The sequence below is a fragment of the Entelurus aequoreus genome, linkage group LG02 (genome assembly GCF_033978785.1).
Source record: "Entelurus aequoreus isolate RoL-2023_Sb linkage group LG02, RoL_Eaeq_v1.1, whole genome shotgun sequence".
Lineage (NCBI taxonomy): Eukaryota > Metazoa > Chordata > Actinopteri > Syngnathiformes > Syngnathidae > Entelurus > Entelurus aequoreus.
In genome coordinates, this window is record NC_084732.1 from 93,545,876 (window position 1) to 93,573,375 (window position 27,500).

The following is a 27,500-nucleotide window of genomic DNA, read 5'->3' on the forward strand; positions in this document are numbered from 1 at the left end:
AAGTAGACAACACCAACACTTTAAATGTTCCATTGAAAATATAGAACATTACACACGGTGCTCAAAAATCTATCAAAATGTTTTAGTACGACTTTGGTAAGCCGCACCGCTTGATGGATTGTACTGTGCTTCAAATTACCAGTGTGTGTATAAGGTAAGACATATTATCTGGCAAAAGCAACTTTTCGTACCTTCCGGTACCTGCTGATCTGTATTTTGGATCTGCATAAATCCTGAAAAATTGCGCGCTTCCGCCTTTCTAGTCCGTGTCGACACCGTAGTCGATAAGCTTTTTCTTTTTCCCTATCTTCTTGTTATGGGACATTCATCCTCCGCTGTTGCCATTTCTAATATAAAGTAGTGTACAGTTCTTACTTATATCTGTCAGTAAACTCGCCATGAAAGCACTAAAACATACCGGTGTAGTGAGTTTACATTATTCACCCAAGGAACTTTAGTTATTAGAGAGTTCCGCTCGGACGGTTTTTCACGGGACACAAGCTAAAAGTTTCGAGTAAGTCTCACGTCACAAATGAAACTGTCTGTGTGAGGTAAGAAGTCATGATTGAAAAAAGGAATACAAACACCAAGGCTTGCAAAAAGTAAGGCAAACAAAGAGCATAGCTTTCCCAAGTAGGTTCCACCAAGACTTGAGCTTGGATCACTGGATTCAGAGTCCAGAGTGCTAACCATCACACCATGGAACCTGCACACAATAAAGTAAAAGAAAGGGATCCAACAGTACACAGGGTATGATTTGTTTTGATATGATAGATTTTTATTGATCCATTGAGTGTGTGCCGTGAGAAAAAGAGAGGTTAAAGTTTAAAATTAAGTCGAAGGTCATACTTGAAAAGAAACATGACTGTGGACTAATGGAAGACCTCATGCCTGAGAAGGACAAGGGCTTGTCCGGGAATTGAACCCGGGACCTCTTGCACCCGAAGCGAGAATCATACGACTGGACCAACAAGCCCTGTTTTGGCAAGTCATGTTTCAGCAAAAAATCTCATGAAATGTGACATTTTAACAGGGGCCACAATCTGAAGCGTGGTTAGTATATTGCACTTTTACCACAAATGTAGATGTGTGGCTATTTTTATGCATAAAAGAACTAAGGATAATAGCTTTTTTCAGGAATTGAACCCCAGACCATTGGGATTTTGCAAGTATCTCAATAAATGTGATATTTGAATAGGGGACACAATCTAAAACTGGGCTTCCATATTGCACTTTTAACCCAAATTGTATTGACCAAAATGAACTAAGGCTTATGAGCTCAGTCCTAGAACAACATTATTTGATTTCATAGATTTTCACTGATTCCTTGAGTGTCCGTAGTCTGGAAAATTGAGGTAAAGTTGAACATTAAGTCTCAAGTCACAAATGTAAAGACAACTGTGACATTTTGATTAACTACACTTTTCATGCATAAATGAACAAGAGCTTTTTTCAGGAATTGAACCCCAGACCATTGGGATTTTGCAAGAATCTCAATAAATGTGATATTTTAATAGGAGACACAATCTGAAACTGGGCTTCCATATTGCACTTTGAACCCAAATTGGATTCACTGCAATGTTTAAATACCAAAATGAACTAAGGTGTATTATCTCAGTCCTAGAAGCAATTGTGGTGGTAGATTTAAGTACAACAGTATTTGATTTCATAGATTTTCATTGATTCCTTGAGTGTTTGTTGTCTGGAAATTTGAGGTACAGTTTAACATTAAGTCTCACGTCACAAAAGTAAAGACAAGTGTGTGTATGAGGTCAAAAGTGATGAATAATCAAAGGACTTATAAACAAACAGGGGTCACAATCTGAAACTGGTTTACAACACTGCACTTTTAATACAAGTTTTTATTCATTACCTTTGTCATGCTTGAAGTAACTGAGGGGATGCCAGACTAAACAAGTAGGTTCCACCAAGACTTGAACTTGGATCACTGGATTCAAAGTCCAGAGTGCTAAACATTACACCATGGAACCTACATAATGGTACATAAAACATATTGATCCTACAGTACACAGAACCGTATAATCAGGACTGTAAGGGGCATTTAAAATATTTTTTTTTTTCTCAAAACTCGACAGTGCACCTTATAACCCGGTGCGCCTAATGTACGGAATAATTCTGGTTTTGCTTACCGACCACAAAGCAATTGTATTTGGTACATGGTGTAATGATAAGTGTGACTAGTGGATGACAGTCAAACATAAGAGATACATGTAGACTGCAATGTAATGGCAATATGACTCAAGTAAACAACACCAACAATTTAAATGTTCCATTGAAAATATAGAACATTACACACGGCGCTCAAAAATCTATCAAAATGTTTTAGTACGACTTTAGTAAGCTATGAAGCCGCACCGCTTGATGGATTGTACTGTGCTTCAACATATGAGTATTATTATGGTGTGTGTATAAGGTAAGACATATTATCTGGCGTTTTGTTTAGCAATATTATGCAAAAGCAACTTTTCTTACCTTCTGGTACCTGCTGATCTGTATTTGGGATCTGCATAAATCCTGAAAAATTGCGCTAGCCCGCCTTTGTAGTACGTGCCGAGACCATAGTCGGAAGCTTCTTCTTTTTCTCTATCTTCTTGTAATGTGACATTCATCCTCCGCTGTTGCCATTTATAATATAAAGTAGTGTTAAGTTCTTACTTATATCTGTCAGTAAACTCGCCATGAATGCACTAAAACATACCGGTGTAGTGAGTTTACATTATTCACCCAAGGAACTTTAGTTATTAGAGAGTTCCGCTCGGACGGTTTTTCACGGGACACATGAGCTAAAAGTTTCGAGTAAGTCTCACGTCACAAATGAAACTGTCTGTGTGAGGTAAGAAGTCATGATTGACAAAAGGAATACAAACACTAAGACTTGCAAAAAGTAAATCAAACGGAGATCATCACTTTCTCGAATAGGTTCCACCAAGACTTGAACTTGGACCACTGGATTCAGAGTCCAGAGTGCTAACCATTACACCATGGAACCTGCAAAACTCTAAGTAAAACAAAGGGACCCAACAGTACACAGGCTTTGATTTGATTTGATAGATGTTTATTGATCTGTTGAGTGTGTGCTGGGAGAAAAAGAGAGGTTAAAGTTTAAAATTAAGTCGTAAGTCATACAGGAAAAGACACACGACTGTGGACTAATGGAAAAACTCATACCTGAAAAAGAGAAGGGCTTGTCCGGGAATTGAACCCGGGACCTCTCGCACCCGAAGCGAGAATCATACGACTAGACCAACAAGCCCTGGAAAATCATTGTTCAGCAAAAAATCTCATGAAATTTAAGATTTTAACAGGGGACACAATCTGAAACTTGGTTATTACTATGTTGCACTTTTACCATTAATGTAGATGTTTGGCTATTTGTATGCATAAAAGAACTAAGTATTACAAACTCTGTCCTAAAACAGAGATCTCGTAAATGGAAGTACCACTGTATATTTGATTTTATTGGTATCCATAGATCCCTTGAGTGTGTGCAGTTTGTAAAATTGAGCTCAGAGTTTAAAATCAAGTTATTACCTTTAGGGCTTGTCCGGGAATTGAACCCGGGACCTCTCACACCCGAAGCGAGAATCATACTACTAGACCAACAAGCCCTGAGTTATACTTTCCAAAATTCTGAAAAAAAAACGAAAATTTTTGGGGGACACACTCTGGAACTACAACTTTATTAACACACATTTTGATTCACTACACTTTTTTTGCATAATTGAACAAGATTTTTTTCAGGAATTGATCCCCAGACCTTTGGGATTTTGCAAGACTCTCAATACATGTGATATTTTAACACTGGGCTTCCATATTGCATTTTTAACCCAAATTCGATTTACAATTTTTTTTAATATCAAAATGAACTAAGGCTTATGAGCTCAGTCCTAGAACCAATTGTGGTGGTAGATTTAAGTACAACAGTACTTGATTTCATAGATTTTCATTGATTCCTTGAGTGTCTGTAGTCTGGAAAATTGAGGTAAAGTTTAACAATAAGTCTCAAGTCACAAATGTAAAGACAAGTGTGTGTATGAGGTCAAAAGTGACGACTAAACAAAGGACTTATAAACAAACAGGGGTCACAATCTGAAACTGGTCTACAACACTGCACTTTCAATACATGTTTTTTATCATTGCCTTTTTCATGCTTAAAGTAACTGGAGATCATAGCTTTCACAAGTAGGTTCCACCAAGACTTAGACTTGGATCACTGGATACAGAGTCCAGAATGCTAACCATTACACCATGGAAACTGCAAAAACCTTGGTATAACAGAGGGATCCAACAGTACACAGGGTTTGATTTGGTTTGATAGATTTTTATTGATCCATTAAGTGTGTGCCGTGACAAAAAGAGAGGTTAAAGTTTAAAATTAAGTGGAAAGTCGTACAGGAAAAGACACACGACTGTGGACTAACTCATTCCAGAGAAAGACAAGGGCTTGTCCGGGAATTGAACCCGGGACTTCTCACACCCGAAGCGAGAATCATACGATTAGACCAACAAGGCTTGCAAGTTCATGCTTCAGGAAGTCATATTTTAGCAAAAAATCTCATGAAATGTGACATTTTCACAGGGGACACAATCTGAAACTTGGTTAGTTTATTGTACTTTTACCACACATTTAGATGTATGGCTATTTTTATGCATAAAAGAACTAAGGATTACAAGCTCTGTCCTAGACCAACGAGCCCGGAATAGTGTTTTCCAAAAATATGAAACATTTTTATAGTTTTGCGGGACACACTCTGGAACTGCACTTTTATTAACACAAATTTTGATTCACTACACTTTTCATGCATAAATGAACAAGATCTTTTTCAGGAATTTAACCCCAGACCACTCGTTAAGTCTCCAGTCACAAAAGTAAAGACAAGTGTGTGTATGAGGTCAAAAGTGATGAATAAACAAAGGACTTATAAACAAACAGGAGTCACAATCTGAAACTAATAAAAGTTTTTATTATTTGCCTTTTTCATGCATAAAGTAACTATACCAGACTAAACATTACAACATTACAAGTCTGTTCTACCAAGACTCGAACTTGGATCACTGGATTTTAAGGACAGAGTGCTAACCATTACACCATGATACCGCAGTACACAGTACTTGACTGGACTTGATCGATTTTCTTTGATCCTTTGAGTGTGTGCCTTTAGGAAAATGGAGCTAAAAGTTTAAAATCAGGTCTGAAGTTAAAAAAAAATGACTTACAACTGTGTGAGGTAAGAAGTCATGATTGAAAAAGGAATACAAACACCAAGGCTTGCAAAATGTAAAGCAAACAGAGATCACAGGTAGGTTCCACCAAGACTTGAATTTGGATCACTGGATTCAGAGTCCAGAGTGCTAACCATTACACCATGGAACCTGCAAAACTCTAAGTAAAACAAAGGGATCCAACAGTACACAGGCTTCGATTTGGTTTAATAGATTTTTATTGATCCATTGAGTGTGTGCCGTGAGAAAAAGTTTAAAATTAAGTTGAAAGTCATACAGGAAAAGACAGACGACTGTGGACTAACGGAAAAACTCATGCCTGAAAAAGAGAAGGGCTTGTCCGGGAATTGAACCCGGGACCTCTCGCACCCGAAGCGAGAATCATACGACTAGACCAACAAGCCCTGCAAAGTCATGTGTCAGCAAAACATCTCAAGAAATTTGAGATTTTAACAGGGGACACAATCTGAAAGTTGGTTAGGATATTGCACTTTTACCACAAATTTAGATGTATGGCTATTTTTATGCATAAAAGAACTAAGGATTACAAACTCTGTCCTAAAACAGAGAGCTCGTAAATTAAGCTAGAATCATACTACTAGACTAACAATCCCTGAATTGGGCTTTACAAAATTCTAAAAATTAACACAAATTTTGATTAACTGCACTTGTCATGCATATATAAACAAGAGCTGTTTAAGGAATTGAACCCCAGACCACTCGCCCCCTCCAGGCAAAAATTGTACAACTAGACCAAGAATCTCAATAAATGTGATATTTTAATCGGGGACACAATCTGAAACTGGGCTTCCATATTGCACTTTTAACCCAAATTGGATTTACGGCAATTTTTTTTATTACCAAAAAGAAATAAGGCTTATGAGCTCAGTCCTAGAACCAATTCACCCAAGGAACTTTAGTTATTAGAGAGTTCCGCTCGGACGGTTTTTCATGGGACACATGAGCTAAAAGTTTCGAGTAAGTCTCACGTCACAAATGAAACTGTCTGTTTGAGGTAAGAAGTCATGATTGAAAAAAGGAATACAAACACCAAGGCTTGCAAAAAGTCAATCATATAGAAATCATAGCTTTCACAGGTAGGTTCCACCGAGACTTGAACTTGGATCACTGGATTCAGAGTCCAGAGTGCTAACCATTACACCATGGAACCTGTAAACCACTATTTGTTTTATAAGTCCTTTGCTTATTCATCACTTTTGACCTCATACACACATTTTGTTACACTTTTAATCCATATTTAAATGTACTTTAAGGGTTACGAGCTCAGGCCAGAAGCAACTTGTGGTGGTTAATGTATTTACCACTGTATTTGGTTTTATTTGATGGATCTTTACTGATCCCTTGAGTGTTTGCTGTTTGGAAAATTGAGCTAAAAGTTTCGAGCAATTCTCACGTCACAAATGAAACTGTCTGTGTGAGGTAAGAAGTCATGATTGAAAAAAAGAATACAAATACCAAGGCTTGCAACAACTAAATCAAACGGAGATCATAGCTTTCATAAGTAGGTTCCACCAAGACTTGAACTTGGATCACTAGATTCAGAGTCCAGAGTGCTAACCATTACACCATGGAACTGGGCAATTTCATACTTAAAGTAACTGAGGGGATACCAGACTAACCACTCCAATATTACTAGTAGGTTCTACCAAGACTGGAACTTGGACCGCTGAATTCTAAGGACAGAGTGCTAACCGTTACACCATAATACTACAGTACACAGTACGTGATTGGACGAGATCGATTTTCTTTGATCCTTTGAGTGTGCGCTTTTAGAAAAATGGAGCTAAAAGTTTAAAATCAGGTCTGAAGTAAAAAAAAAAATGACAAGACTTACAACTGTGTGAGGTAAGAAGTCATGATTGAAAAAAGGAATACAAACACCAAGGCTTGCAAAATGTAAATCAAACAGAGATCATAGCTTTCACAAGTAGGTTCCACCAAGACTTGAACTTGGATCACTAGATTCAGAGTCCAGAGTGCTAACCATTACACCACAGAACCTGAAAAAAACCCCGTAAAACAAAGGGATCCAACAGTACACAGGGTATGATTTAATATGATAGATTTTTATTGATCCCTTGAGTGTGTGCCGTGAGAAAAAGAGAGGCTAAAGTTTAAAATTAAGTCGTAAGTCATACAGGAAAAGACACACGACTGTAGTCTAACGGAAAAACGCATGCCTGAAAGAGAGAAGGACTTGTCCAGGAATTAAACCCGGGACCTCTCGCACCCAAAGCGAGAATCATACGACTAGACCAAAAAGCCCTGCAAAGTCATTGTTCAGCAAAAAAACTCATGAAATTTGAGATTTTAACAGGGGACACAATCTCAAACTTGGTTACTATATTGCACTTTTACCATAAATGTAGATGTTTGGCTATTTTTATGCATAAAAGAACTAAGGATTATAAACGCTGTCCTAAAACACAGAGTTCGTAAATTGAGGTACCACTGTATATTTGATTGTATTGATATCCATAGATCCCTTGAGTGTGTGCAGTTTGTAAAATTGAACTGAGAGTTTAAAATCAAGTTATTATCTTAAGGGCTTGTCCGGGAATTGAACCCGGGACCTCTCGCACCCAAAGCGAGAATCATACTACTAGACCAACAAGCCCTGAGTTTAACTTTCCAAAATTCTGAAAAAAAAAGATATTTTTTGGGGGACACACTCTGGAACTACACTTTTATTAACACACATTTTGATTCACTACACTTTTTTGCATAATTGAACAAGATTATGCAAAACAAGGGATCAGGAATTGATCCCCAGACCATTGGGATTTTGCAAGACTCTCAATAAATGTGATATTTTAACACTGGGCTTCCATATTGCATTTTTAACCCAAATTCGATTTACCACAATTTTTTAAATATCGAAATGAACTAAGGCTCATGAGCTCAGTCCTAGAACCAATTGTGGTGGTAGATTTAAGTACAACAGTATTTGATTTTGTAGCTTTTCATTGATTTCTTGAGTGTCTGTTGTCTGGAAAATTGAGGTAAAGTTGAACATTAAGTCTCAAGTCACAAAAGTAAAGACAAGTGTGTGTATGAGGTCAAAAGTGATCAATAAACAAAGGACTTATAAACAAACAGGGGTCACAATCTGAAACTGGCTTACAACACTGCACTTTTAATACAAGTTTTTATTAATTGCCTTTGTCATGCTTGAAGTAACTGGAGATCATAGCTTTCACAAGCAGGTTCCAGCAAGACTTGGACTTGGATCAATGGATTCAGAGTCCATAATGCTAACCATTACACCATGGAAACTGCAAAAGTCCTGGTAAAACAGAGGGATTCAACAGTACACAGGGTTTGATATGATTTGATAGATTTGTATTGATCCATTGAGTGTGTGCCGTGAGAAAAAGAGAGGTTAAAGTTTAAAATTAAGTGGCAAGTCATACATGAAAAGACACACGACTGTGGACTAACGGAAAAACTCATGCCTGAAAAAGAGAAGGGCTTGTCCGGGAATTGAACCCGGGACCTCTCGCACCCGAAGCGAGAATCATACGACTAGACCAACAAGCCCTGCAAAGTTATTTTTCAGCAAAAAATCTCATGAAATGTGCATTTTAACAGGGGACAGACTGAAACTGTTAGTATATTGCACTTTTACCACAAATGAAATGTATGGCTATTTTTATGCATAAAAGAACTAAGGATTACAAGCGTCCTAGACCAACAAGCCCTGAATAGTGCTTTCCAAAAATATGAAATTTTTTTATAGTTTTGGGGGACTGCACTTTTATTAAGAAAAGTTTTGATTCACTACACTTTTCATGCATAAATGAACAAGATCTTTTTCATGAATTGAACCCCAGACCACTCGCTCCCCGAGGCAAAAATCATACAACTAGACCAAGAATCTCAATAAATGTGATATTTTAATTGGGGACACAATCTGCACTTTGAACCCAAATTGGATTTTAAATACCAAAATGAACTAAGGCTTATGAGCTCAGTCCGAGAACCAATTGTGGTGGTAGATTTAAGTACAACAGTATTTGATTTCATAGATTTTCTTTGATTCCTTGAGTGTCTGTAGTCTGGAAAATTGAGGTAAAGTTTAACATTAAGTCTCACGTCACAAATGTAAAGACAAGTGTGTGTATGATGTCAAAAGTGATTAATAAACAAAGGACTTATAAACAAACAGGGGTCACAATCTGAAACTAATACAAGTTTTTATTCTTTGCCTTTTTCCTGCATAACGTAGCATAGGGGGTGCTAGCCTAAACGCTCCAACATTACTAGTAGGTTCTACCAAGACTTGAACTTGGATCGCTGGATTCTAAGGACAGAGTGCTAACCGTTACACCATGATCCTACAGTACACAGTACTTTGATTGGACTTGAACGATTTTTGTTGATCCTTTGAGTGTGCGCCTTTAGGAAAATTGAGTTAAAAGTTTAAAATCAAGTCTGAAGTTAAAAAAAAATGACAAGACTTACAACTGTGTGAGATAAGAAGTCATGATTGAAAAAAGGAATACAAACGCCAAGGCTTGCAAAAAGTAAAGCAAACAGAGATCATAGCTTTCACAAGAAGGTTCCACCAAGACTTGAACTTGGATCACTGGATTCAGAGTCCAGAGTGCTAACCATTACACCATGGAACCTGCAAAGGTCTAAGTAAAACGAAGGGATCCAACAGTACACAGGCTTTGATTTGGTTTGATGGATGTTTATTGATCTGTTGAGTGTGTGCTGGGAGAAAAAGAGAGGTTAAAGTTTAAAATTAAGTAGAAAGTCATACATGAAAAGAAACACGACTGTGGACTAATGGAAAAACTCATGCCTGAAAAAGACAAGGGCTTGTCCGGGAATTGAACCCGGGACCTCTCGCACCCGAAGCGAGAATCATACGACTAGACCAACAAGCCCTGCAAAGTCACGCTTCAGCGAAAAATCTCATGAAATGTGACATTTTAACAGGGCACACAGACTGAAACTTGGTTAGTTCGTTGCACTTTTACCACAAATGTAGATGTATGGGTATGTTTATGCATAAAAGAACTAAGGATTACAAACTCCGTCCTAGACCAACAAGCCCTGAATAGTGCTTTCCAAAAATATGAAACATTTTTATAGTTTTGGGGACACAATCTGGAACTGCACTTGTATTAACACAAGTTTTGAGTCACTACACTTTTCATGCATAAATGAACAATATATTTTTCAGGAATTGAACCCCAGACAACTCGTCCAACCCCGAGGCAAAAATCATACAACTAGACCAAGAATCTCAATAAATGTGATATTTTAATCAGGGACACAATATGAAACTGGGCTTCCATATTGCACTTTTAACCCAAATTGGATTTTAAATACCAAAATGAACTTATGAGCTCAGTCCTAGAACCAATTGTGGTGGTAGATTCAAGTACAACAGTACTTGATTTCATAGATTTTCATTGATTCCTTGAGTGTCTGTAGTCTGGAAAATGGAGGTAAAGTTTAACATTAAGTCTCAAGTCACAAATGTAAAGACAAGTGTGTGTATGATGTCAAAAGTGATGAATAAACAAAGGACTTATAAACAAACAGGGGTCACAATCTGAAACTAATACAAGTTTTTATTCTTTGCCTTTTTCCTGCATAACGTAACATAGGGGGTGCTAGCCTAGACGCTCCAACATTACTAGTAGGTTCTACCAAGACTTGAACTTGGATCGCTGGATTCTAAGGACAGAGTGCTAACCGTTACACCATGATCCTACAGTACACAGTACTTTGATTGGACTTGAACGATTTTTGTTGATCCTTTGAGTGTGCGCCTTTAGGAAAATTGAGTTAAAAGTTTAAAATCAAGTCTGAAGTTAAAAAAAAATGACAAGACTTACAACTGTGTGAGATAAGAAGTCATGATTGAAAAAAGGAATACAAACACCAAGGCTTGCAAAAAGTAAAGCAAACAGAGATCATGGCTTTCACAAGTAGGTCCCACCAAGACTTGAACTTGGATCACTGGACTCAGAGTTCAGAGTGCTAACCGTTACACCATGGAACCTGCAAAGGTCTTAGTGAAACGAAGGGATCCAACAGTACACAGGCTTTGATTTGGTTTGATAGATTTTTATTGATCTGTTGAGTGTGTGCTGGGACAAAAAGAGAGGTTAAAGTTTAAAATTAAGTGGCAAGTCATACAGGAAAAGACACACGACTGTGGACTAACGGAAAAACTCATGCCTGAAAAAGAGAAGGGCTTGTCCGGGAATTGAACCCGGGACCTCTCGCACCCGAAGCGAGAATCATACGACTAGACCAACAAGCCCTGCAAAGTCGCTTTTCAGCAATAAATCTCATTAAATGTGACATTTTAACAGGGGACACAATGTGAAACTTGGTTAGTATATTGCACTTTTACCACACATTTAGATGTATGGCTATTTTTATGCATAAAAGAACTAAGGATTACAAACTCCGTCCTAAAACAGAGAGCTCGTAAATTGAGGTACCACTGTAGATTTGATTTTATTGATTTTCATTTATCCTTTTGAGTGTGTGCAGTTTAAAAAATTGAGCTAAGAGTTTAAAATTTAGGTTATTATCTTAAGAGCGCGTCCGGGAATTGAACCCAGGACCCGTCGCACCCAAAGTGAGAATCATACTACTAGACCAACGAGGCCTGAATTGTGTGTTTCAAAATTATGAAAACATTTGATATTTTTTGGGGACACAATCTGGAACTGCACTTGTATTAACACAAGTTTTGAGTCACTACACTTTTCATGCATAAATGATCAATATATTTTTCAGGAATTGAACATTGAACCCCAGACCACTCGTCCAACCCCGAGGCAAAAATCATACAACTAGACCAAGAATCTCAATAAATGTGATATTTTAATCAGGGACACAATCTGACACTGGGCTTCCATATTGCACTTTTAACCCAAATTGGATTGTAAATACCAAAATGAACTTATTAGCTCAGTCCTAGAACCAGTTGTGGTGGTAGATTTAAGTACAACAGTACTTGATTTCATACATTTTCATTGATTCCTTGAGTGTCTGTAGTCTGGAAAATTGAGGTAAAGTTTAACATTAAGTCTCAAGTCACAAATGTAAAGACAAGTGTGTGTATGATGTCAAAAGTGATCAATAAACAAAGGACTTATAAACAAACAGGGGTCACAATCTGAAACTAAGTTTAGGTTAAAGTTTAAAATTAAGTGGCAAGTCATACAGGAAAAGACACACGACTGTGGACTAACGGAAAAACTCATGCCTGAAAAAGAGAAGGGCTTGTCCGGGAATTGAACCCGGGACCTCTCGCACCCGAAGCGAGAATCATACGACTAGACCAACAAGCCATTGCGAGGTCATGTGTCAGCAAAACATCTCATGAAATGTGACATTTTAACAGGGGACACGATCTGAAACTTGGTTAATTTATTACACTTTTACCACAAATTTAGATGTATGGCTATTTTTATGCATAAAAGAACTAAGGATTACAAACTCCGTCCTAAAACAGACAGCTCATAAATTGAGGTACCACTGTAGATTTAATTTTATTGGTTTTCATTGATCCCTTGATTAGGTGCAGTTTGGAAAATTGAGCTAAGAGTTTAAAATCAAGTTAAGATGTTAAGGGCTTGTCCGGGTATGGAACCCAGAATCTCTCGCACCCAAAGCGAGAATCATAACAAACAAAACGAGCCCTTAGTTGTGATTTTGCAAGAATCTCAAAAAATGTGATATTTTAATAGGGGACACAATCTGAAACTGGGCTTTAATATTGCACTTTGAACCCAAATTGGATTTACTGCAATTTACTTCAAAAAGAGAGATATTATTTTGGGGGGCAATGTCCGCCGTACATACATTTGTATCTGTATTAATAGAAACAAAAAAGAATGCCATTGTTAGTTAATAATACTAACACACATATTCGGAAACGTGTTAGCATATTAGCTAACGCTAACGACGCTAACTTCACGATAGCACGTACAAATTTGCGTCACACGTCACACATGGGACGGTTGAGTAAGTGTGAATTGTTTTAGTTATATTGTAAAACTGCTTGGAGAGATGAACGCAGAATCCTTTCGAGCAGAAATGCGACGGAGCGGTTTTACTTCCGGTTCAAGGCGCTGAAACGGGATCTGCAAAAGATAGCGCCCTAGCACCAACAATAACACATCTTTTCTGTGTCTGTGCTTGGGTTTCACGATAACTATTGAACGTGAAACGTTATGGCCGTTAGCAGACTTAGACTTAGACAAACTTTATTGATCCACAAGGGAAATTGTTCCACACAGTAGCTCAGTTACAAAGGAGGGAAAGGGTAAGGCTGGAAAGGATAATGCAGGTATAAAGTAGACTAAAACTGTACCATAGTAGCAATATCAATCAATCAATCAATCAATCAATGTTTATTTATATAGCCCTAAATCACAAGTGTCTCAAAGGGCTGTACAAGCCACAACGACATCCTCGGTACAGAGCCCACATACGGGCAAGGAAAAACTCACCCCAGTGGGACGTCGGCGAATGACTATGAGAAACCTTGGAGAGGACCGCATATGTGGGTAACCCCCCCCCTCTAGGGGAGACCGAAAGCAACGGATGTCGAGTGGGTCTGACATAACATTGTGAAAGTCCAGTCCACAGTGGATCCAACACATCAGCGGGAGTCCAGTCCACAGCGGGGCCAACAGGAAACCATCCCGAGCGGAGACGGGTCAGCAGCGCAGAGATGTCCCCAACCGATGCACAGGCTAGTGGTCCACCCGGGGTCCCGGCTCTGGACAGCCAGCACTTCATCCATGGCCACCAGACCTATGCAACTCCCCCTCGCAAGGGACAGGGGAGAAGAGGAGAGAAGAAAAGAAACGGCAGATCAACTGGTCTAAAAAAGGGGGGGTCTATTTAAAGGCTAGATTATACAAATGAGTTTTAAGATGGGACTTAAATGCTTCTACTGAGGTAGCATCTCTAACTGTTACCGGGAGGGCATTCCAGAGTACTGGAGCCCGAATAGAAAACGCTCTATAGCCCGCAGACTTTTTTTTGGCTCTGGGAATCACTAATAAGCCGGAGTTCTTTGAACGCAGATTTCTTGTCGGGACATATGGTACAATACAATCGGCGAGATAGGCTGGAGCTAAACCGTGTAATATTTTATACGTAAGTAGTAAAACCTTAAAGTCGCATCTTAAGTGCACAGGAAGCCAGTGCAAGTGAGCCAGTATAGGCGTAATATGATCAAACTTTCTTGTTTTTGTCAAAAGCCTTGCAGCCGCATTTTGTACCAACTGTAATCTTTTAATGCTAGACATAGGGAGGCCCGAAAATAATACGTTACAGTAATCGAGACGAGACGTAACGAACGCATGAATAATGATCTCAGCGTCGCTAGTGGACAAGATGGAACGAATTTTAGCGATATTACGGAGATGAAAGAAGGCCGTTTTAGTAACACTCTTAATGTGTGACTCAAACGAGAGAGTTGGGTCGAAGATAATACCCAGATTCTTTACCGAGTCTCCTTGTTTAATTGTTTGGTTGTCAAATGTTAAGGTGGTATTATTAAATAGATGTCGGTGTTGAGCAGGACCGATAATCAGCATTTCCGTTTTCTTAGCGTTGAGTTGCAAAAAGTTAGCGGACATCCATTGTTTAATTTCATTAAGACACGCCTCCAGCTGACTACAGTCCGGCGTGTTGGTCAGCTTTAGGGGCATGTAGAGTTGAGTGTCATCAGCATAACAGTGAAAGCTAACACCGTACTTGCGTATGATGTCACCTAGCGGCAGCATGTAAATACTAAAGAGTGCAGGGCCAAGAACCGAACCCTGGGGAACTCCGCACGTTACCTTGACATAGTCCGAGGTCACATTGTTATGGGAGACGCACTGCATCCTGTCAGTAAGATAAGAGTTAAACCAAGACAAGGCTAAGTCTGACATACCAATACGTGTTTTGATACGCTCTAATAAAATATTATGATCGACGGTATCGAAAGCGGCGCTAAGATCAAGAAGCAGCAACATAGATGACGCATCAGAATCCATCGTTAGCAATAGATCATTAGTCATTTTTGCGAGGGCTGTCTCCGTAGAGTGATTTGCCCTGAAACCGGATTGAAAAGGTTCACAGAGATTGTTAGTCACTAAGTGTTCATTTAGCTGCTGTGCAACAGTTTTTTCGAGAATTTTGGAAATAAACGGAAGGTGGGAGACCGGTCGGTAGTTTACCATGAGGTCAGGATCGAGGTTAGGTCTTTATATATATATCAAATATAACATATATGTAATACTTACATATTATATATACAGTATATAATATATACTGATATATTATTATATTATATTATATTTTTATATAACATATACAATATATAACAAATCCCAATTACCATGTACAATATTACTGTCATGATCCATGGTCCGGATCATGTTTTCTTATGTTCTGTTAGTTTTGGACTCCATAGTTCCTGTTTTTGTGCACCCGTGTTTGTTTTAGTTACCATGGTTACTTATTATTTCCACCTGTCTCTGATTAATGTTCGCCTGCTCACCTGCTTCCCGAGCACTAAGCAGAGGCATTATTTAAAGGCCTACTGAAAGCCACTACTACCGACCACGCAGTCTGATAGTTCATACATCAATGATGAAATCTTAACATTGCAACCCATGCCGATACGGCCGGGTTAACTTATAAAGTGCAATTTTAAATTTCCCGCAAAACTTCCGGTTGAAAACGTCTATGTATGATGACGTATGCGCGTGACGTCAATCGTTGAAACGGAAGTATTCGGACACCATTGAATCCAATACAAAAAGCTCTGTTTTCATCGCAAAATTCCACAGTATTCTGGACATCTGTGTTGGTGAATCTTTTGCAATTTGTTTAATGAACAATGAAGACTGCAAAGAAGAAAGTTGTAGGTGGGATCGGTGTATTAGCGGCTGGCTGCAGCAACACAACCAGGAGGACTTTGACTTGGATAGCAGACGCGCTATCCGACGCTAGCCGCCGAGCGCACGTATGATCGGGTGAAGTCCTTCGTCGCTCTGTCGATCGCTGGAACGCAGGTGAGCACGGGTGTTGATGAGCAGATGAGGGCTGGCTGGCGTAGGTGGATAGCTAATGTTTTTAGCATAGCTCTGTGAGGTCCCGTTTCTAAGTTAGCTTCAATGGCGTCGTTAGCAACAGCATTGTTAAGCTTCGCCAGGCTGGAAAGCATTAACCGTGTAGTTACATGTCCATGGTTTAATAGTATTGTTGATTTTCTGTCTATCCTTCCAGTCAGGGGTTTATTTGTTTTGTTTCTATCTGCAGTTAAGCCCGATGCTATCACGTTAGCTCCATAGCTAAAGTGCTTCGCCGATGTATTGTCGTGGAGATAAAAGTCACTGTGAATGTCCATTTCGCGTTCTCGACTCTCATTTTCAAGAGGATATAGTATCCGAGGTGGTTTAAAATACAAATCCGTGATCCACAATAGAAAAAGGAGAGAGTGTGGAATCCAACGAGCCAGCTTGTACCTAAGTTACGGTCAGAGCGAAAAAAGATGCGTCCTGCACTGCACGCTAGTCCTTCACTCTCACGTTCCTCATCCATGAATCTTTCATCCTCGCTCAAATTAATGGGGTAAGCGTCGCTTTCTCGGTCCGAATCGCTCTCGCTGCTGGTGTAAACAATGGGGAAATGTGAGGAGCCTTTCAACCTGTGACGTCACGTTACTTCCGGTACAGGCAAGGCTTTTTTATCAGCGACCAAAAGTTGCGAACTTTATCGTCGATGTTCTCTACTAAATCCTTTCAGCAAAAATATGGCAATATCGCGAAATGATCAAGTATGACACATAGAATGGATCTGCTATTCCCGTTTAAATAAAAAAAATTCATTTCAGTAGGCCTTTTAAGCCTGCCTTTGCCGGTCAGTCGGCCTGGCTATTTGCTTCATGCAACCTGCTACGTGAGTTGTTTGTTTCATGCCAAAGTGACGTGATTATTTCTTGTCCATAGTCCATGCTAAGTGTTAGCCTTAGCTTCGAGTGCGATCAGGCACGTTGTTCTGTCGGCTCGTTTTCTGTTTTTTGTACCTCTTTGAGTTTTGATGATTAAATCATGTTCCTACCTGCACGCCATGTCCGGAGTGGTCCGTCTGCATTTCGGGAGAACGAACCCCGCAGTAAGCTGCGAAAACCCCGTCGTGACAATTACTGTATATCTAACAGCTGCAGTTGCATATATGCAGAGACAAATTCATAAGTTAGCTACACCGTTTTATAAGCCGCAGGATGCAAAGCGTAGGAAAAAAGTAGCGGATAATAGTCCGGAATTTACGGTAACTAAATAATAGCCATTCTACAGTGGGAGCGCTATTTGATATGTAAATCTGCGCTAAATCTCAAAATGTCGAATTATGCAACTGGTAGCTTTTTCCGACATTTTGACATAGGTCTGCTCTTCCTTCTCCGTTTCACCGCAGGTTCTGACTCAGTCTTTCTCCCCTGCAGGGTGCTCCTGACTTTCAGGCTCTCCTTTAGCTTGAGTCTTTCAAGTTTTTTTTTTCCATCCGAACTCTGATCAAAACTCCTTGTTCTTCCAAGTCAGAATCATGAAAATAACGGCTGCCAATTTCAGTCCTCTCGAAGTTAAAGTAGCAATGATTGTCACACACACACTAGGTGTGGCGAAATGTTTCTCTGCATTTTACCCGTCACCTTTGATAACCCCCTGGTAGGTGAGGGGAGCAGTGGGCAGCAGCAGTGGCTGCGCCCGGGAATAATTTTTGGTGATTTACCCCCCAATTCCAACCCTTGATGCTGAGTGCCAAGCAGGGAGGTAATGGGTCCATTTTTAGTCTTTGGTATGACTCGGCCAGGGTTTGAACTCACAACCTACCGATCTTAGGGCGGACACTCTAACCACTAGGCCACTGAGTAGGTTTTATCCTTTAGACTGGAGAGGTCCAGACTTTCCTCCTATTGCCGTGATTTGGAAATGTGCGCAGGCCTACCCCTTCTTTAGTCGCTACAACCCGCAACAATTCCTACATATTTGATCATTCCTTCAAACTGTGCGTGAAAATAACCTGATTCGGGATGAAGATGCTACCAAAACACAAACTATGCTAGAGATGTCCGATAATATCGGACTGCCGATAAATCCTTTAAAATATAATATCGTAAATTATCGGTATCGGTTTCAAAAAAAGTAACATTTATGACTGGTACACGGACGTAGGGAGAAGTACAGAGCAGTTGCGTCTCCCAGTCATACTTGCCAACCCTCCCGATTTTCCCGGGAGACTCCCGAATTTCAGTGCCCCTCCCAAAAATCTCCCGGGGCAACCATTCTCCCGGATCTCTCCCGATTTCCACCCACAACAATATTGGAGGCGTGCCTTCAAAGCACTGCCTTTGCATGCCGGCCCAATCACATAATATCTACGGCTTTTCACACACACACAAGTGAATGCAAGGCATACTTGGTCAACAGCCATACAGGTCACACTGAGGGTGGCCGTATAAACAACTTTAACACTGTTACAAATATGCGCCACACTGTGAACCCACACCAAACAAGAATGACAAACACATTTCGGGAGAACATCCGCACCGTAACACAACATAAACACAACAGAACAAATACCCAGAACCCCTTGCAGCACTAACTCTTCCGGGACGCTACAATATACACCCCCCGCTACCACCAAATGCATCCAGCGGGGCATCACAACAAAATTAGACATAATAATGTGTTAATTCCACGATTGTATATATCGGTATCGGTCATACTTGCCAACCCTCCCGTTTTTAGCGGGAGAATCCCGGTATTCAGCGCCTCTCCCGACAACCTCCCGGCAGAGATTCTCTCCCGACAAACTCCCGGTATTCAGCCGGAGCTGGAGGCCACGCCCCCTCCAGCTCAATGCGGACCTGAGACTGAGTGGCATACTTGCCAACCCTCCCGTTTTTAGCGGGAGAATCCCGGTATTCAGCGCCTCTCCCGACAACCTCCCGGCAGAGATTTTCTCCCGACAAACTCCCGGTATTCAGCCGGAGCTGGAGGCCACGCCCCCTCCAGCTCAATGCGGACCTGAGACTGAGTGGGGACAGCCTGTTCTCACGTCCGCTTTCCCAGAATATAAACAGCTTGCCTGCCCAAAGACGTCATAACATGTAGGGCTTTTATAGAGTGCACAACTGCGCACACAACAAGGAGACGAAGCAGAAGAACGAGGAAATTACAGACATGGCGGCCGAAATGATATACTCATCATGAACGGAGAAGTTAAACAGTAAACAGTTAAAACAATACTGCCATCTGCCGGAACACTGAAATTCAAGTATTTTTTTTCTTTCTATGTAAATAAAATATATATATATATATATATATATATATATATATATATATATATATATATATATATATATATATATATATATATATATATATATATATATATATATATATATATAGCTAGAATTCACTGAAAGTCAAGTATTTCATATATATATATATATATATATATATATATATATATATATATATATATATATATATATATATAGCTAGAATTCACTGAAAGTCAAGTATTTCATATATATATATATATATATATATATATATATATATATATATATATATATATATATATATATATATATATATATATATATATATATATATATATATATATATATATATGAAATACTCGAGTTGGTGAATTCTAGCTTTAAATAACCACGCAGGAGGGAATGCGTTTTATACAAAATTTAAAAATATATCTGTCAAATTGGCCCTCGGCGTGTTGGAACGAAACGCGGTCTTCTGACCACCACCCACTCACCCGCCTACGTCGTTCTTAAATACCTACTTCAGTTCTGTACCCTTCGCCAAGTAAGACACGTCATCACCGAGTAAGGCACTTCATCCAGAATCGCACACGTCTTTTAAAAATCCATAGTTTGTTGCGCTCAAAGGCCTTAGGAGTGCTTTGTATTTGGTGAGTGAGTACATAACTGTGGAACTTAACGCCTTCCCACTGACATAAGAGCCTGCTGAGAACAGGGTTGAGTCCGAGAATTCGTACGCATTGCAGTTCATTTCTGTCATTGCACAATCGTCCCTCGCCACGTCCTACTTCCAACTTTATTGCAGATTTTTTTAAAGCATATCCTATATAATGTTGCCCCAAATTAAGCTGTTTCAATCACAATTAAGTGTCAAGACTTGGTCTGTGGCGTGGTTTGTTCTCCCGTGGTGCAAAGGAATTGGACCGAACGTGGCGTGCAGGTGAGGACATGTTTAATATATTAACTCAAAAAAGGCTCAAAAGGGGATAAACAAAAGGCGCGCACAATGGCGGAAGTACAAAACTAGACTATGAAAACAAAACACTAGCACAAAGGCAAAAAACTATGAACAATAACAAAACTTACTTGACATGACAAGAGGGGCAAAAGGAGGAGCAGCATGGATCATGAGGGTGAGCAGAGTGGCAGGAGTGAATGTGATGTCGCCAGGACGAACAACAGAAACAGAAAAGCTTATATAGTGACATGATCAGTGAAAACAGGTGCGTGACTCTAACCGTGAACAGGTGCGTGACATGACAATGTGAACCAGGTGAAACTAATGGTTGCTATGGTGACAAATAAAAGTGCACAAAAAGTCCAAAACCAAATCCGAACATGACTAAAACAAAACATAATCACAGACATGACATTAAGCCTGCGAAAAATTTTCAGGAAAACCGTAGCATCTGTAATGTTGTAATTCTACACCACAATTGGGCGATAATGGAGCCGCGCGGTAGTCATGCAGTTGCATCCCATCCGACACTCCGACCCACCATCGAAAATTTCAGGAAGATCGAAGCATGTGGAAGGAAGTTATGGCTGTTATAGTTTTTCACCACAAGGGGGCGATAATGACAGATTTTTTTAAAAGCAAATTTTATATAATGTTGGCCCAAATTAAGCTGTTTCAATCACAATTAAGCCTGCGAACATCGTTTAATGGGCAAGCATGACGCTTCCCGAAAAATTTTCAGGAAAACCGTAGCATCTGTAATGTTGTAATTCTACACCACAATTGGGCGATAATGGAGCCGCGCGGTAGTCATGCAGTTGCATCCCATCCGACACTCCGACCCACCATCGAAAATTTCAGGAAGATCGAAGCATGTGGAAGGAAGTTATGGCTGTTATAGCTTTTCACCACAAGGGGGCGATAATGCCAGATTTTTTTAAAAGCATATTCTATATAATGTTGGCCCAAATTAAGCTGTTTCAATCACAATTAAGCCTGCGAACATCGTTTAATGGGCAAGCATGACGCTTCCCGAAAAATTTTCAGGAAAACCGTAGCATCTGTAATGTTGTAATTCTACACCACAATTGGGCGATAATGGAGCCGCGCGGTAGTCATGCAGTTGCATCCCATCCGACACTCCGACCCACCATCGAAAATTTCAGGAAGATCGAAGCATGTGGAAGGAAGTTATGGCTGTTATAGTTTTTCACCACAAGTGGGCGATAATACCACTGCAGGAATGTGGTTGCATTCCACCCGACACTCCGACACACCATCGAAAAATTTCAGGAAGATCGGAGCATGTAGAAGGAAGAAGGAACACTGGCTCGCTAATATTTAGCTGGCAACTAGCGCGCTAATGGCTAGCAGACGACTGGTGCGTTATTTGCTAGCTGACAACAGCCACGCTACTCGCTAGCTGACACCTAACGCGCTCATTGCTAGCTGACGACTAGAGGGCTAATTACTAACTTCCACCATGTGCCGCTAATAGCTGGCTGGGAACGTGTGCGGTAATCGCCAGCTGACAACGGGTGCTTTAATCGCTAGCTGACAACTTGCTCACTATTTGCTGCCTTACAACTAACGCGTTAATCGCTATCTGAAAACCGGCTCGCAAATATCTAGCTGGCAACTAGCCTGCTAATTGCTAGCAGACAACTAGAAGGCTAATTACTAGCTACCAGCATGCGGCGCTAGTAGCTGGCTGGCAACTAAAGCGCTAATCGCTAGCCGACAACCGGTGCTTTAATCACTAACTGACAACTTGCTCACTAATTGCTACCTGACAACTAACGTGTTAATCGCTATCTGAAAACCGGCTCGCAAATATCTAGCTGGAAACTAGCCTTCTAATTGCTAGATGACAACTAAAAGGCTAATTACTAGCTACCAGCATGTGGCGCTAGTTGCTGGCTGGCAACTAAAGCACTAACCGCTAGCGTGCAACTGATGCGCTAATCGCTAGCTGACAACTGGTGCTTTAATCGCTAGCTGACAACTTGCGCACTAATTGCTACCTGACAACTAACGTGTTAATCGCTAGCTGAAAACTAGCTGGCTGATATCTAGCTGGCAACTAGCCTGCTAATTGCTAGCTGACAACTAGAAGGCTAATTACTAGCTAACAGCATGTGGCGCTAGTTGCTGGCTGGCAACTAAAGCACTAACCGCTAGCGTGCAACTGATGCGCTAATCGCTAGCCGACAACTGGTGCTTTAATCGCTAGCTGACACCTTGCTTAGTAATTGCTACCTGACAACTAACGCGTTAATCGCTATCTCAAAACCGGCTCGCAAATATCTAGCTGGCAACTTGCCTGCTAATTGCTAGCTGACAGCTAGAAGGCTAATTACTAGCTAACAGCATGTGGCGCTAGTAGCTGGCTGGCAACTAAAGCGCTAACCGCTAGCGTGCAACTGATGCGCTAATCGCTAGCTGACAACTGGTGCTTTAATCGCTAGCTGACAAATTGCGCACTAATGGCTACCTGACAACTAACGTGTTAATCGCTATCTGAAAACCGGCTCGCAAATATCTAGCTGGCAACTTGCCTGCTAATTGCTAGCTGACAGCTAGAAGGCTAATTATTAGCTAACAGCATGTGGCGCTAGTTGCTGGCTGGCAACTAAAGCACTAACCGCTAGCGTGCAACTGATGCGCTAATCGCTAGCTGACAACTGGTGCTTTAATCGCTAGCTGACAACTTGCGCACTAATTGCTACCTGACAATAACGTGTTAATCGCTATCTGAAAACCGGCTCGCAAATATCTAGCTGGCAACTTGCCTGCTAATTGCTAGCTGACAACTAGAAGGCTAATTACTAGCTAACAGCATGTGGCGCTAGTTGCTGGCTGGCAACTAAAGCACTAACCGCTAGCGTGCAACTGATGCGCTAATCGCTAGCTGACAACTGGTGCTTTAATCGCTAGCTGACAACTTGCGCACGAATTGCTACCTGACAACTAACGTGTTAATCGCTATCTGAAAACCGGCTCGCAAATATCTAGCTGGCAACTTGCCTGCTAATTGCTAGCTGACAGCTAGAAGGCTAATTACTAGCTAACAGCATGCGGCGCTAGTAGCTGGATGGCAACTAAAGCGCTAACCGCTAGCGTCCAACTGATGCGCTAATCGCTAGCCGACAACTGGTGCTTTAATCGCTAGCTGACACCTTGCTTAGTAATTGCTACCTGACAACTAACGCGTTAATCGCTAGTCGAAAACTGGCTCGCTGATATCTAGCTGGCAACTAGCGCGCAACTGCTACGCTACCCGCTATCCGACACCTAGCGTGCTAATTGCTAGCTGACAACTAGAGCGATAATCGTCAGCTGTCTTAAATGCTAACAGGAATACAATAAAATAAATCATTATTCCACAGGTTTGGTATGTTCTCGCTATACAAATCCTGCTTTGTGTTCATACTGCGATACATCCATGCGTCAATTTTCTACCGCTTGTCCCGTTCGGGGTCGCGGGGGGTGCTGGAGCCTATCTCAGCTGCATAGGGGCGGAAGGCAGGGTACACCCTGGACAAGTCGCCAGCTCATCGCAGCACTTTGCCAATCAAGCTATCTAACGGGGGTTATTTCTCCTCCCTCCCCAGGGCCTCCGTCAGCCCCCCGGAACTTGGTGTCCCTGATCAACGACACCGCCCTCTTCCTGCAGTGGATGCCTCCCAGGGACACGGGGGGCCGGGGGGACGTGGTCTACAACGTCCTGTGCCAGCGCTGCGAGGGCGACGGCGGCGGCGGCGTGGTGACGCACTGCGAGCCGTGCGAGGCCGACCTGAGGTTCATCCCGCGGCCGCTTGGTCTGACGGGCATCTCCGTGGCCGTGCTGGACTTTGCCACGCATGCCAACTACACCTTCCTGGTGGAGGCTGTGAACGGCGTGTCCGGGCTGGCGGTGGCTGCACGCGCGCTGATCAACGTCACCGTCAACACGCACCAAGCAGGTGAGTCAAGCCTTCTTATTTTTGTCTTTTTTCTTCTTGTTGGATTGTAGCTGACATGTTTGACGTGAAGTCAATAAGTACATGAGTGGCATTTGATATGGAAAAAACTTGTGCTTACTTATGCTTCCTAAATTGCAATTTAAACCAAAATGTTACAAATTACACAACAAGTCATTTTAACATTTTGCAACATTGGAACTCAAATCAAAGTAATTCTTCTATTTTTGGGGCAAAATGTAACCTCATAATTATTTCTATTTATTCAATAGTAAAATTGTTGTTAGTTTTTTTTTTCACCATATGATTATTTATTGAATAAGCAGGGTGTTATTTTTTTATTTAATTTATTTTCTTTTTTCCAAATTGTTTTATTTATGCCAAATACACCCTGCTTATTTTGTTTGTTTGTTTCCACTATATAATTATTTACATTTACTGAATAAGCAGGGTGTAAATTTTTATTTAATTTATTTTCTATTTCCCCCCCCCTTTTTTTATTTATTAAACAAGCACCCTGCTTATTTTTTTTCACTTATAATTATTAATTATTACAAGCATAGTATTATTTTGTTATTTAATTTATTTTCCTTTTTTCCCCCTTTTTTATTTATGAAACTAACACCCTGATTTTTTTTCCTTTCCACTATATAATTATTTACATTTATTGAATAAGCACGGTGTTGTTTTTATTTATTTATTTATTTATTTTTTCTCCTCTTTTTTATAACAAAAAAACACCCTGCTTATTCAATAAACGTAAATAATTAAATAGTGAAATTATGCCAAAAACACCCTGCTTATTTTGTTTGTTTGTTTCCACTATATAATTATTGACATTTATTGAATAAGCAGGGTGTTATTTTTTATTTAATTTATTTTCTATTTCCCTCCCCTTTTTTATTTGTGAAACTAACACCCTGCTTTTTATTTTCCCTTTCCACTATATAATTATTTACATTTATTGAATAAGAAGGGTGTTATTTTTTTTATTTAATTTATTTTCTATGAAAAAAAACACCCTGCTTATTCAATAAACGTAAATAATTAAATAGTGAAATTATGCCAAAAACTCCCTGCTTATTTTGTTTGTTTGTTTCCACTATATAATTATTAATGAATAAGCAGGGTGTTAATTTTTTATTTAATTTATTTTCTATTCCCCCCCCCCTTTTTTATTTATTAAACAAACACCCTGCTTATTTTTTTTCAGTTATAATTATTTACATTTATTGAATAAGCATAGTGTTATTTTTTATTAAATTTATTTTCCTTTTTTCCCCCTTTTTTATTTATAAAACTAACACCCTGCTTATTGTTTTTTCTTTCCATTATATAATTTTTTACATTTGTTGAATAAGCAGGGTGTTATTTTTTTATTTTTATTTTTTTCTCCTTTTTTATTTATGAAACCAACACCCTGCTTTTTTTGTCTTTCCATTATATAATTATTTACATTTATTGAATAAGCAGGGTGTTATTTTTTATTAAATTTATTTTCTTTTTCCACCCGCTTTTTTTTAAGTTATGAAACAAACACCCTGCTTATTTTTTTTTTCTTTTCACTATATAATTATTTACATTTATTGAATAAGAAGGGTGTTATTTTTTATTTTATTTATTTTTTATTTTTTTCTGTCAACGCAGATATGCGTCAGCCTGCGACACATAGTCATTTTGATAGTAGGCTAATATAGACACTTACATCATGTGTTGTCTTCATTATAACACTTATATAAGACTTTTAAAGTCATTTTGATAGTAGGCTAATATAGCTAATATGGAGACATTATGTGTTGCAATCATTATAACACTTACCGTATTTTTCGGACTTTAAGTCGCAGTTTTTTTCATAGTTTAGCCGGGGGTGCGACTTATACTCAGGAGCGACTTATGTGTGAAATTATTAACACATTACCATAAAATATTATTATTTAGCTCATTCACGTAAGAGACTAGACGTATAAGATTTCATGGAATTTAGCGATTAGGAGTGACAGATTGTTTGGTAAACGTATAGCATGTTCTATATGTTATAGTTATTTGAATGACTCTTACCATAATATGTTACGTTAACATACCAGGCACGTTCTCAGTTGGTTATTTATGCCTCATATAACGTACACTTATTCAGCCTGTTGTTCACTATTCTTTATTTATTTTAAATTGCCTTTTAAATGTCTATTCTTGGTGTTGGCTTTTTGTCAAATACATTTCCCCCAAAAATGCGACTTATACTCCAGTGCAACTTATATATGTTTTTTCCCTTCTTTATTATGCATTTTCGGCAGGTGCGACTTATACTCCGAAAAATATGGTATATAAGACTTTTAAAGTCATTTTGATAGTAAGCTAATATAGCTAATATAGAGACATCATGTGTTGTCTTCTTTATAACACTTATATAAAACTTTTAAAGTCATTTTGATAGTAGGCTAATATAGACACTTACATCATGTGTTGTCTTCATTATAACACTTCTATAAGACTTTTAAAGTCATTTTGATAGTAGGCTAATATAGACACTTACATCATGTGTTGTCTTCATTATAACACTTATATAAGACTTTTAAAGTCATTTTGATAGTAGGCTAATATAGCTAATATAGACACTTACATCATGTGTTGCCTTCATTATAACACTTATATAAGACCTTTAAAGTCATTTTGATAGTAGGCTAATATAGCTAATATAGACACTTACATCATGTGTTGCCTTCATTATAACACTTATATAAGGCTTTTAAAGTCATTTTGATAGTAGGCTAATATAGACACTTACATCATGTGTTGTCTTCATTATAACACTTCTATAAGACTTTTAAAGTCATTTTGATAGTAGGCTAATATAGCTAATATAGACACTTACATCATGTGTTGCCTTCATTATAACACTTATATAAGGCTTTTAAAGTCATTTTGATAGTAGGCTAATATAGACACTTACATCATGTGTTGTCTTCATTATAACACTTCTATAAGA

General features: G+C 39.4%; 1 protein-coding gene and 11 non-coding genes across 15 annotated transcripts in view; 1 reads left to right on the forward strand and 11 right to left on the reverse strand.

Annotated features, from left to right (window-relative positions):
* Positions 1 to 27,500, forward strand: part of LOC133641460 (ephrin type-A receptor 6-like) — a 212,922-nt gene that overhangs the window by 116,819 nt on the left and 68,603 nt on the right. For all 4 annotated transcript variants that reach the window (XM_062035201.1, XM_062035204.1, XM_062035209.1 and 1 more), the window contains one exon: positions 24,170 to 24,520. In XM_062035201.1, the coding sequence (XP_061891185.1) occupies positions 24,170 to 24,520 (351 nt within the window). The remainder of the gene's footprint in view (positions 1 to 24,169; positions 24,521 to 27,500) is intronic.
* Positions 1,920 to 1,991, reverse strand: trnaq-uug (transfer RNA glutamine (anticodon UUG)). Its single transcript has one exon. It is a non-coding gene; the product is annotated as a tRNA-Gln (tRNA).
* On the reverse strand, positions 2,939 to 3,010 carry trnaq-cug (transfer RNA glutamine (anticodon CUG)). The gene has a single exon. It is a non-coding gene; the product is annotated as a tRNA-Gln (tRNA).
* On the reverse strand, positions 3,203 to 3,274 carry trnap-cgg (transfer RNA proline (anticodon CGG)). The gene has a single exon. It is a non-coding gene; the product is annotated as a tRNA-Pro (tRNA).
* trnap-cgg (transfer RNA proline (anticodon CGG)) lies at positions 3,558 to 3,629 on the reverse strand. The gene has a single exon. It is a non-coding gene; the product is annotated as a tRNA-Pro (tRNA).
* On the reverse strand, positions 5,577 to 5,648 carry trnap-cgg (transfer RNA proline (anticodon CGG)). The gene has a single exon. It is a non-coding gene; the product is annotated as a tRNA-Pro (tRNA).
* On the reverse strand, positions 7,811 to 7,882 carry trnap-ugg (transfer RNA proline (anticodon UGG)). The gene has a single exon. It is a non-coding gene; the product is annotated as a tRNA-Pro (tRNA).
* On the reverse strand, positions 8,734 to 8,805 carry trnap-cgg (transfer RNA proline (anticodon CGG)). Its single transcript has one exon. It is a non-coding gene; the product is annotated as a tRNA-Pro (tRNA).
* trnaq-cug (transfer RNA glutamine (anticodon CUG)) lies at positions 9,825 to 9,896 on the reverse strand. The gene has a single exon. It is a non-coding gene; the product is annotated as a tRNA-Gln (tRNA).
* Positions 10,089 to 10,160, reverse strand: trnap-cgg (transfer RNA proline (anticodon CGG)). Its single transcript has one exon. It is a non-coding gene; the product is annotated as a tRNA-Pro (tRNA).
* trnap-cgg (transfer RNA proline (anticodon CGG)) lies at positions 11,480 to 11,551 on the reverse strand. The gene has a single exon. It is a non-coding gene; the product is annotated as a tRNA-Pro (tRNA).
* trnap-cgg (transfer RNA proline (anticodon CGG)) lies at positions 12,522 to 12,593 on the reverse strand. The gene has a single exon. It is a non-coding gene; the product is annotated as a tRNA-Pro (tRNA).